Source organism: Suncus etruscus, chromosome X, assembly GCF_024139225.1.
Source record: "Suncus etruscus isolate mSunEtr1 chromosome X, mSunEtr1.pri.cur, whole genome shotgun sequence".
Taxonomy (NCBI): Eukaryota; Metazoa; Chordata; class Mammalia; order Eulipotyphla; family Soricidae; genus Suncus; species Suncus etruscus.
This window is the reverse complement of record NC_064868.1, coordinates 94,903,612-94,915,526: the sequence shown is the minus strand read 5'-3', so window position 1 is coordinate 94,915,526 and position 11,915 is coordinate 94,903,612. Positions and strand designations below refer to the sequence as shown.

The 11,915-nt window shown below is 45.9% G+C and overlaps 1 protein-coding gene across 1 annotated transcript; it reads left to right on the top strand.

Moving 5' to 3' along the window:
• Positions 1–8,582: 8,582 nt before the first annotated feature.
• Positions 8,583–9,545, top strand: LOC125998959 (olfactory receptor 10V1-like). Its single transcript, XM_049766975.1, has one exon. The coding sequence runs from the start codon at positions 8,583–8,585 to the stop codon at positions 9,543–9,545; it is 963 nt and encodes a 320-aa protein (XP_049622932.1).
• Positions 9,546–11,915: the final 2,370 nt, after the last annotated feature.

Here is an 11,915-nt window from a genome sequence, read left to right as displayed (position 1 = left end):
AGGCTCTCAAGTAACATATATGAACTAATATATTAAACGCCATCAACTGTTACTGAGGAACAGCAAAGAGAACATGGTCAGTATATACAACTCTTTACTATCTTTATATCAAAGGACAGCAGTATCAGTATTAATCATTGATCATTTAATAGATTGAATTATTACAATCTCAATTAAAATATAAACAGAATGGTATGTCAAAATAGAAGTACACAAGGGTGAGGAACAGCTCAGCAATAAAGCATGTGCCTTCAGTGTATGAGGCCCTGGGTTATTGAACCCTGGTCGGTAGCATGCAAGGCAAGTACCTCACTCACAGTGCATGTTTTCATGGGACAGTGCTGCCCAAACACTACCCTCACTTTGCTCACTTTCCTTGGACACCACTTCTCCAAATGGGATAAATTATTCATAGGTTTGCTAATCTGACCTACAAAAACAAAGCTCTGTCTTTGTTTCCAAAATAGTAATCTTCAATTTTCCTGTTGTATGTCTTATAACATATTTTTATCTTGGTTGTTGGTATTGTCAGAAACAAAATCTTCTGTCTGTCATTCAGATCATCATGGATGCTTTCTGGCTTCTTTTATTATGTTTACTTTTCTTTTTGTGGCCACATACAGGGACATTTGGGTCCCTGGCTCTCCTGGCTCTGCACTCAGAAATTACTATTGGCAGACTTGTGGAATCATATGGGATGCTGATCATGGAACCTGGGTTGGCTGCGTGCAAGGCAAACACTCTACCCACTATGCTATCTTTCTACTCCCCTCGTGTTTACTTTTATATAATCACTAAATTGTTTTTTCTCTTCTGTGATTTGGCACCTTGTAAAATCACCTCACACACTGTATCTCTAATCCCAAATGAACCAGTCTGAATCAGGGTTTTGCATGAAATAATCCAAACCAGGCTGAGGATAAAACAGTTTTGCAGTTTTCTACCTCATATCTCCCCTGAGCTGCCTTCCAGAGACCATCCTCAGGTGGGACAGTAAGAACATAGTAAGAGAAGATATCTCAGGCTATCCTGAGTATGTCCCACCCAGGTTTACATATAAGACAATTTTTGATTTGGGGCCGGAGATGTAGCACAGAAGTAGGACAATTGCCTTGCACACAGCTGATTCAGGACAGATGGTGGTTCGAATCCCAGCATCCCATATGGTCTCTGCCAAGAGCGATTTCTGAGCACAGAGCCAGGAGTAACCCTTGGGCACCACTGAGTGTCACACACACACATAGCTTTAAAAAAATCTTTGTTTTAGGCTACACCCAGAAGATTCCACATGCCAGCTCTTCTGTTTCTCTTCAGCTGATACGTTGGGGGCTCTGGGCAGGACAGTTAGCCATAGGCCCCCTAGGCTGACCACTTAGTCAAGGGGACTGAGATTCCCCCCACGCCAGAGTGGTCTTCATGACCACGCCTGGTAAATAGGGCCCCGAGGGGAGGTGGGGGAGAGAAATCCCTCCCCTTTGCATACACAAACTACAGAGGCTGGGGCTGGGCTCAGAAGGCTCAACATGCCAGGACTTCTGGGTGTCTTCGACTGGTATGTTGGGGGCTCTGGGCAGGACAGCTAGCCATAGGCCCCCTGGGCTGACCAGTTAGTCCAGGGGACTGAGATCCCCCCACGCCAGAGTTGTCTTCAGGGCCACACCTGGTAAATCGGGTTCTGGGGGGAGGGTGGGGAAGAGAAATCCCTCTCCTATGCATACTGGACCCCATTCAGGAGTTCTTTTCTTCCTAGTATTCATTTTCTTTTTCTTAATATATTTTTATATTTTTATTTATTTAAACATCTTGATTACAAATATGATTGTGATTAGGTTTCAGTCATATAAATAACACCTCCCATCTCCAGTGCAACATTCCCACCACCAATGTCCCAAATATCCCTCTATCCCACCTGTACTCTAGACAGGTTTTCCAGTCCCCTCATTCATTTTTTTGAATACATTTTTAAGTAACATGATCATATTTGGGTTACAGTCATAACCAGAACACCCCCCTTCACCAGTGTAACATTACCCCCTACCCCTTCCCATCCCCTGCCTGTATTTGAGGCAGGCATTCTACTACAATTGATTTTAAGTTTAGTAAGTTGTATTTTTTTCCTTAAAGGAAAAAAAAAGTAAAGGTATGATAGTAGCAATCGCCGTTGTTTGCATAGGTCCAGAAAAATGGGGAAAATGGAAAAAAATCCTTGACCTGATTACTAAAAAGGCCTCACCTCAGTTTATTGGCATAAGACAGACTCTGGGTTCCAGGCAAACCAGTCCGTCCAACTCCAGTCATTCTCAGTGAAACTTTTTCACACTTTAGCTGTTGTTGGTATCAGATTCTTATATTTAAAGACTCTGAATTCTGTACATTACTTTCATCGATGTCAGGCTGATGTGGAGCATCCTCTAGTTTCAGCATACCATTAAATGTGGAGCGATCTGCCCTGCATGCAGACTGTTGCTGAATCATCTGGGTGTTGGGAGCACTCTTTGGAGTAAGTCACTGCCAAAGTGGTGGTAGGTCTTCCCTAGTAGAGGCTTGGATCCTCACTGGTTTGCTCCGCCATGTGGTCAGGCAAAGCCCTGGAGTACCGGAAGAAGGAGGTAGGGGGGGTGTTAGGGTGACCCATGTCCCGCACCCCCTTCCTAGACCTGGTTAAAGCAGCCTTTGGCATGGCGGAGGGCTGCCAGACGCCATGCTGGCAGAACCTCCCGGCATGGCTCCCAGGAAGGAAAGGGTAGTATTCATTTTCAAAAGTGTGCAGGCGCAACGACATTTATACTTTTTAACAACAGCCAAAAATATTCTTTTTTTTTTTTTTTTTTTGGTTTTTGGGCCACACCCGTTTGATGCTCAGGGGTTACTCCTGGCTATGCGCTCAGAAGTCGCTCCTGGCTTGGGGGGACCATATGGGATGCTGGGGGATCAAACCGCGGTCCGTCCTAGGCTAGTGCTTGCAAGGCAGACTCTACCTTACCTCTAGCGCCACCTTCCCGGCCCCCAAAAATATTCTTAATTCTCAACTGTTTCTAGGGAAAAAATGGAATTCCCTAGATTTGGAGGATAATATTCAAATAGGTCTGTAAAATCAGTTTATATGTAGACGTGACTTCCTATACAGTGCTCCTCTCTGACTGCCAAGCCTAATCAATAAACAATTCATCTATACAATGTATATAGCCACTCTGATATATTTCCCCTCCTCCACACCAGAGCCCCTTCTACTCCCTCATCTCCCAAACGGGATTCGTTATCTCCCCCTTAATTAACCCTCTTTACCCTCAGTTCTTCAATTTGTTAGGCACCAAGACCGACCTCCTGCCCCAACAAAGTCGGCCCTTTCGCACACCCCTACAAAGCTCATTATTACTCCTTAACTCTCTCATCCCCAACTATCTGTACCCCACATTTACCCTTTTTAACTTCAGTACTACACAATTCTAATCACAGACCAAAGTCGTGCATTGAATTTAACAACCCCCAACTGTTTCAAAAGTCATAAAATGGACACATAAGTCTTTTGAATATTTTATGTGTATTTTCTTTAACAGATATAACTCTTTCTAAATATTCTTCTACTGTGACGATTCTACCCACTTTTTATCTTGTCTTCTCTTTGTGTGCTGTTCAATAAGGAATTTTGGTGGAAGAGTCCCTCAGTTTAATGCTTATGATTGAACCATGTCATGGGGATTGTTGGACTTGTTCTTATGGCCCCCATATGCGCCGATAATGCCATGTGCCATTGTTCCTTGTTTGCATAGGCACATTAAAGTGGGAAAATGCTATACATATAAATAAGTTCTTATCTAATAGAGATTGGAACACATAAGTCTTGTAGTGCAATGGGACCTTACACCCTGAACATTGATATAATGACCTGGCACAGGCCTCAGAAGAATGGGCATCCTCCATTCACCCCTGAACCAGGGAAGCTATCTACGAAACATCCAAGGTTTTCTTATAACAACACCTGGAAGCAATCCTCTGCCAGGGAAGACCCTACCATGGCTCTGATATTGACCTGATCAAAAGAGACTTCCCTTAACACTAAGAAGACTTGACAATAACAACGACCTGCTTACAGGACAGGGTTCTCTGCATTGCCATTTAATTGTGAGGTGAAACGAGAGGACGCTCTGCACCATCCTGACTGCAATATAGGATATGCAGATTCCAGGATCTTTAATACAGAAACATGATACCAACAACAGAGACTGTGTGAAAAATAAAAGTGTATTGGCACTACAGACAATGACCTGGATTGGTCAAACTAGTTTGCCTGGAGCCTAGAGTTGGTCTTATGCCAGGAAACTTCAGGGGTAGGGTCTCCTTGTATTTAGGCCAAGGCTTTTCCTTTCCATATCCCTCATATTTTGGTGGGCCTATGCAAACAATAATTGCCACTCTAACACCGTTTTTACTATGCTCCTTTGACTCTAATCCTTAAGAAAAACAACCCACTTAAACTTGTGAGATTCATTTAAACTAATATGCATGTGCATGGAAATGTAAAAAGTACTTTGCCTTCAATGTTTAAGGAGTTACATAAGCTTTATGTCTTTAGATTGCTTTGTGTGCTGCTAAGAAATATTATGTACTATAATCTGAGGACTTGATAGACAAAGTAATTGCACCTGGGTTCTGTTTTATTTTTCTTAATGTTCTTTGGCTGAAAGTTCAAAGTTAAGATATCAGCAATAGGACTACTGAGAATTCTGTTTATGGGTGATTGTCCTTCCACTGTAACTTTACCTTGTCCTCTTTCTTTGCATCTTTGTTCTCATAATTAAAAATTAAAAAAAAATATTACTCAAAACAAAGTACAGTCCTTTGACCTTGGTTCTTGATACAAGGTTCATTTCTGACAAGAAATTATTAATGATAAGCAGGTAGTAGCTAAAGTTTTAATTCTTACAGAAAATTATTTTTTTTTGCTTTTGGGCCACACCCAGTGGTGCTCAAGGGTTACTCCTGGCTGTCTGCTCAGAAATAGCTCCTGGCAGGCACAGGGGACCATATGGGACACCAGGATTCGAACCAACCACCTTAGGTCCTGGATCGGCTGCTTGCAAGGCAAATACCGCTGTGCTATCTCTCTGGGCTCGGAAAATTAATTTTTTCATGAAAAGGTTTCCCTTGAATAAAGCTGACAATTATTTTAATCCATCAAAAAAAATCTTTGTTTTGTATAAAACCCAGTTGTAAACAAAAGATACAAAGAAACCAGAGATGATCTTTGTTTTAGGTAAAATAAGGTATAACCTAACAGCACCTGAAAAATATTTTCAAGAGTATTAAAAGGAAAAAAGTTCTTTTACTATTTTTCAAGTAGTTTTAGTGTTTCATTTTTTCTGTTTATTCTTTCATTTATTGTACTATAGGGAAGAGGAGATTCCCATCTCTAGCATGTGTATTTGTGTTACACTTGGGAAGTTTTTCAATAATTACATTTCTCCTTTGTCATATTCCTCACTTGATCTTAGCCAAAAGGCTGAAAAGCGATCCTTTGTCATATTCTATATAGCTATGTGAATTTAAAAAAATCTGGCTCTGCTTTGACAACAGGCTTTTTTCCTTCTTTGGTTCAAAGTTATTTTGCTATTGTGTTTAGTTTTTATTTCATCAATATCTTCAAGGACTTATTTCACCTAATCTCACATCTTTGGTAATATTTTCTTTAATCTTCTCATTTTCTGCCATAGTCTTTAATATGTAATCCACTCCCAGTAATGGGGTGCACCAGGGTGGCAATAAAGGAAGTATGGAATACATCCTATATAATCCACCAGAGCACCACCAAGAGTGATTCCTGAGTGGAGAACCAGGAATAACCCTTGAGCATTGCCAGGAGTGGCCCAAAAATGAGAAATAAATTAATAAAAAAATTTTCAAAGAAAAAACAACCACAATTACTGTTACGAGAAGACTGTTAAATAAAGCTGGCTGGCTCCTGAAACTTCATCTGCCTGCTTTGTGAATTTTTCTGCATCACCCTGCAACCTTTAGACCCACCAGGCAGTAGGGGCTGCAGAAGCTGGGCCTAGCCAAGAAAAGCCTCACTATCCCCACACAAACACTAGGACTCTTTATATTAAAACAACAGTAGTGTTCTCCAGCTAAGGCAGCTGCTGAGACTCCAAGAATGAGGGAAGCAATGCTGGTGGACCATGTTAATGGGGACCTGGAGGAGCTAACTTGGCCTTCCAAAACAAGGCCTATAGGGGCTGGAGTGATAATAGGGGCTTGCCTTGCACCCAGTTGACCCAGTTTTGATCTCCAGCATACTATATGGTCCTCCAAGCACCATCAGAAGTGATTCCTGAGTGCAAAACCAGGAAACATATTTAAGGGAAAGAAAAATAAAGCCTTCTTATACAAAAAAATTGAAAAATACTACTGTAAACAACACATCAATGGATCTTGGATCCCCCATAATTTCTATTCCTGTGTTGCTTCAAGACAATCCAAAGATGCTGATCCAGGTCCCTAAGTCTTTGTATGCCCAGAGAGAAGTAGGGAGTAAGGTGGCCTCTGAGTCTTCACCATCTCCTCCAAAGATGAGAGACCTGGGACAGAACATGCAGGTAAAACCCAAATCCCAAGGCCACCCCCACCACAAATTAGATGACATAACTCCCAAACTGTTGAGACCACTTTATCCCTGACCCCAAGATCTTGGAAACAAGAAGTCTTGCCATAGGGAAGGGATTGTGTGATGCAAGATCTAGGGAGCACCAAGTGACCATCCAGCTGGATGGGACAAGTCTGAGTCTGTAGAAGAAAGAGGGAGGCAGTAAGTGAAAAGGAATCACAAGTCCAAGGTGCTGATAGTGGGAAAGGACAGTGTCCACAGAAGGGCAGGTTCAGGGTAGGCACCTCTGAGCACTCAGAATTTGATCCTAGAAATTAGCAACTCCAGAGCATGCTCACCCCTCAGTGTGACAAAGCACAGAATCTCAGTGAGGGGGTTTGGAGGCTTAAGAGGCCACTCCAGCCCTCTGAGGCTCCTTTGCCTCTTTTTGGGGGACCACACCCAGCAGTGCTTAGGGTTTATTCCTGGCTCTTTGCTCAGAAATAACTCCTAGCTGTCTCGGGAGTCCATATGGGATGCCGGAGAATGAAAGGGTCTGCAGCGTGCAAGGCAAATGTCCTATCCACTCTGCTATTGCTCTGGCCCCTGCTCCATTGCTTCTTTGAGTCTCCTCCTAGGCCAGGCAGGATGGCTGCTTGCCAAGACCTCAGCTGAGGCCACTGACTCATGGAGACTCCACAGTGGGGACTGTGGCTTCAATAGGTTGGAGCCAACTAACCCTCTCAAAGCCAAGCCTGCATTTTTGGCAAAGAAAACACCAGTAATTGCACCTTGATTTGATTCAGTTACTACCCAATTGTGTGACCCAGGAAAGGTACTCCCCTTGGTGAGTGGACCACAGGGACAGCCTTCGCCCGCTCTCCTCAAGGGCTCTCCCAGACCTGCCTTCCCGGCTACTTAATGCTGGGGACAGGATGCAGCAGCTCCTCCAAGGACACCTTTTCCTAACAGCCATCAGGAAATCCATCTGAGGGCTGCTCCCTGTGGTTCTGGGGAAGCTTTGCCGCCAGCTTGGGCCTGTTGGCCAATAACCACTGCCCTGCACCTGTGCAGCTACTCCATCCTGGCTTCTCTAGAACTGCAGCATCTGCAACGGGTAGCACCTGACAAGCTTTGTGCACTGACCCACCTGCCAGGTAACCTGGCTAGAAGGCTGATCTAGGGCCCTGACTGAAAAGAGTTAGCAGAGCCTTCAATGGGCACTGGCCACCTCCAGGGCATACCTCTGCATACTGACAGGGTCGAGAAATAGAAGCAGGCCCTATAGAAGGCACATGTGACTGTGCAAGCCTGGGATCCATGCTCTTTGCTTCAGTTTCTGGACTCAACCTATTGCTTTGCTAGTGCTCCTCAGCATCATCAGAGTTGGTGGAGAGAGGAAGCCCATGTGTGCTGACCAAAAATCTCCCAGACATATGTTTTCAGGAAAAATCAAAGGGACTTGGTTTTGGTACTGTGATTTTATTTCAGCTTTTTAATGTGTGTGGAACTTCTATGATACACATGTGAGTGGACTCTGTACATGTGTGCATTCATATGTGTCTGTGTATGTGTGTGAACATATGCTGGGTATGTGTGGGAGGGCATATCTGACTATGTGTTTGCATGTCTGTAAGAGTATTATGAACCTGTGAGTGGGGGAGGGACAGTGGGTGCATTTTGGTCTAGGTGCATTGTGAGTGTATATTTGTATGTGTTAAGTGTGTGTGAGTGTGAAGGGAGTGTCTATGCCCAGAACCACCAAGATCACAATGGTCCTCAGTGCTAATGAGGGATTCTGGATGGGTACTGCTGGCACAGAAACTCACACATCTTACATTGCAAGGGTTCAAATCTGTGTGTAATTTCCTTTTATACTGTTGTTCAGTGTTCTCAAGATTTAGGGTGAGCACTTGGTTCTGTATTCTTCAAGAATACCGGCCTTGGAAACTCACTAGAAAACTGATCCTCAACTCAGGCATTCTAGAAAGCAGAAAACACAATGGCCCTGTGGTCCCAAAACTATAGCCTAAGCTCTGAGTTCATTATCCTGGGCTTTAGGGAGCTGGCTGATCTGAAATTCTTCTTCTTCGGGCTCTTCCTCCTCATGCATCTCATCACCCTTGCAGGCCACACTACCATTGTACTCATCACCCTGGTGGACTCCTGCCTGCAGACCCCCATGTATTTCTTCCTTCGCAACCTGTCAGCCATTGAAATCTGCTATATACTGGTCATTGTCCCCAACATGCTTGCCAACTTCCTGGCCAGTAGCCAGCGGATCCCCTTCCTGGGCTGCGCACTGCAGATGCACCTCTTCATTGCCCTAGGTGGTGCTGAGTGCTTCCTTCTGGCCGTCATGGCCTATGATCGCTTTGTGGCCATCTGCAACCCACTGCGCTACACACTCATCATCACCAGGCCCCTGTGTCTGACCATGCTGGCTCTGGCCTGTATCAGCGGTTTTGCACTCTCTCTCACCCTGACCACACTCATCTTCCTCCTTCCCTTCTGTCACTCCCGCGAGATCAACCACTTCTTCTGTGACATCCCGGCTGTGCTCTTCCTGGCCTGCTCTGACACACGGGCCAACGAGATTGCAGTGTTCCTTGTCTGCCTGCTCATCCTGCTCATTCCCTTCCTACTGATCTTGCTCTCTTATGCCTTCATCATTGCAGCCATCCTCCGCATCCAGTCGGCTGAGGGCAGAAGCAAAGCCTTCTCCACCTGTGCCGGCCACCTGCTTGTCTCCCTGCTGCACTACGGCTGTGCCATCTTCATCTACATTCGGCCCAAGTCTTGCTACACTCCGGAACAGGACAAGGTCGTGTCCCTCATCTACACCAATGTCACTCCCATGCTCTACCCCATGATCTACAGCCTAAGGAACAAGGAGGTCAAAGGTGCCCTTCACAGACTTCTGGCAAGCCACAGCCAAGAGTGGCAGAAGTCTGCTGCCAGGTAAAGGGGAAGTCGTGCCCACTCACTGTACACCTGGCCTCACCCTCTGAATGCAAAAGAGGAGCGAATCTGAAGGCCTAGCAAGTACAGTTGTAGGGTGTCGGAGAATGGTCTGTTGTTCCTTCCTAGACCCACTGTCAGGGACTGAGGCGTACACAGGAACAGGGGATAAAACAAGGTGATGTGAGAGGTGAACGAGGTGAGAGGAGCAACACTAAATCTCCTCTGAAGTACCAGAGACAAAATGGAGCCCAGCCTCAGACCAAGTCCTGGTAACTCCCCGTCATCTGGCTACCACCTCCCTCAGGTATCTCCCCAGCACCCCTTGCACCTTTGGGCCAGCAGAACCTTCTTTGTTTCCCTCTCTTTGTCATTTCAAGGGTGGCTGGCTCTGGGCAGCCGGGGTACACAGCCCAGTACATTGGTTCAAGCCAATCACCAATGCTCACCCCCACTCGGTACTAAAAGCATCCTTGGAGGCAGATGGAGGGTGAGTTTGTTACTCCAGCAGCAGTCCTCAGTGGCTAATTGCAGCCACAAATGGACAGAGAGGTCCTTGAAAGTTGGAGGACAGGTTAGGTATGATGATTCCCCCCTGAAGCTAGATGGACCCTGAGTCCAGACTGTTCTTCAGCAGGGCACTTAGCAGGGAACAATAGTTCCAGCAAGGAGCAAGTGCCCAAGCAGCAGGCATGAACCAAAGCCTGAGACCCAGCCCTGCCCTCGTGGGGCTCACCAATGAGTGGGGGATAGGAGAGATAGGCAACCAAACACATGTGAAGGCCAGAACCATAGTACAGTCTTGCATGCTATTAAAATAAATTCAGTCGGGCCCGGAGAAATAGCACAGCGGCGTTTGCCTTGCAAGCAGCCGATCCAAGACCTAAGGTGGTTGATTCGAATCCCGGTGTCCCATATGGTCCCCCATGCCTACCAGGAGCTATTTCTGAGCAGACAGCCAGGAGTAACCCCTGAGCACCGCCGGGTGTGGCCCAAAAACCCAAAAAAAATGAATTCAATCCCTAGCACCCCATAAGGTCCCCTGAAACCTCACCAGGAGTGATCCCTGAGTGCAGAGCTAGGACTAATCCCTGAGTACTTCCTAGTGTGACACCATAACCAAAACCTCACACAATAATTTTCCCATTTTTATTGCAATGTTACAGATTTTCCAAGAGTCTCATTGTAATGTATTCATTTCAAAGGAGTAATGCCCCCTCACCAAACCTGAGCACTCCAATGCTATTAAAGGATTCTTAAAAGGGGCATTGGATCTCTGATGGGAAGATGCATCACTGGTCAATAGCCTCTCTCTAGAGGTTGAATCTATTAACTCCTCTGGCTTCTGGAGTTCAAGCCCCAAGCATTAAACTGTGTCTCCAATAACCACACACATTCATTATCCCAACTTGCTCCTCAGCAATGCTGACTGCTCTCGCCTCCTAAGTCATTGCCTATGTTCCAAACCCCACAAGGTTAGGTGGGTGTGCAGAAATGGCTTGCCCTGAAGCTGGCCCTGCTCCTGTAGAGAAGTATGGCATTGTCTCAATAAAACAGCTTGGGAACATGAAAATGTCTGGGTTGGCTCTGCTATGTTCTGACAGTCCCCGTGGGTAGTGCATGCTCCCCATTCAGGCTGTTTCTCTATCCTCTTCAAAGGCAGCTGTGATGTCCCGGTGTTACCTCTCATGGTGGGAAAATGTGTTATGAGTGCTGCTGAGAGGCCCACAGGAAGGCTTAAGCACTGTGCCAAACCTGACAACCCTACACACATGTACACACACATACATGCACACAGGCACACACGACTGCACTCAGAGACAGAAAGAGAGGGCATCAGTCTCATGAAGTAGGAATGGGGCCAGGAAACATGGGTTCTACCCATACATGTAGAGCAGGGTACAGCTGGCTCTGCCTGATCTCCGGGATATAGCTGGTGGAGACCCTCACACACCTGGGGTGGTAAGTGCTCAGGTGAGAATTCAGAGAACAGAGAGGCAGAGTCAGGCTACAGAAGGGGTAGGAGCCTACTAACCTCCCCATAAGTAGGGTTACTCGGCCCAGTGGGCATGATGAGGCCTAGAAGGGTGTTAGGACAGCCAGGCATGGCAGAGGTAGACCCACACTCTGGCTGGAAAGGGGCCAGTGCATTCGGAAGAAGAAGGTAGGCTTTGGGCCACTTAGGTAAGAACCTCTGAGTACCTAATCGGAAGCATGAGGAAGGGGAAGTGGAGGTATTGGGCAAGGTTCCTTTGGGTGGAGACTGCAGGCCTACCACCCCACTTCCTCAGTGCCCCCCACCCCATGCATGATTTTAGGCTGAGGAAAGTGGAACATTTCAGACATCTGGGTTAAGGGTCTATCTGCCACTTCC

Bases quoted from the DNA above. Each gene is read 5' to 3' on its own strand.
- LOC125998959 (XM_049766975.1), top strand. From the start codon at position 8,583: ATGGCCCTGTGGTCCCAAAACTATAGCCTAAGCTCTGAGTTCATTATC.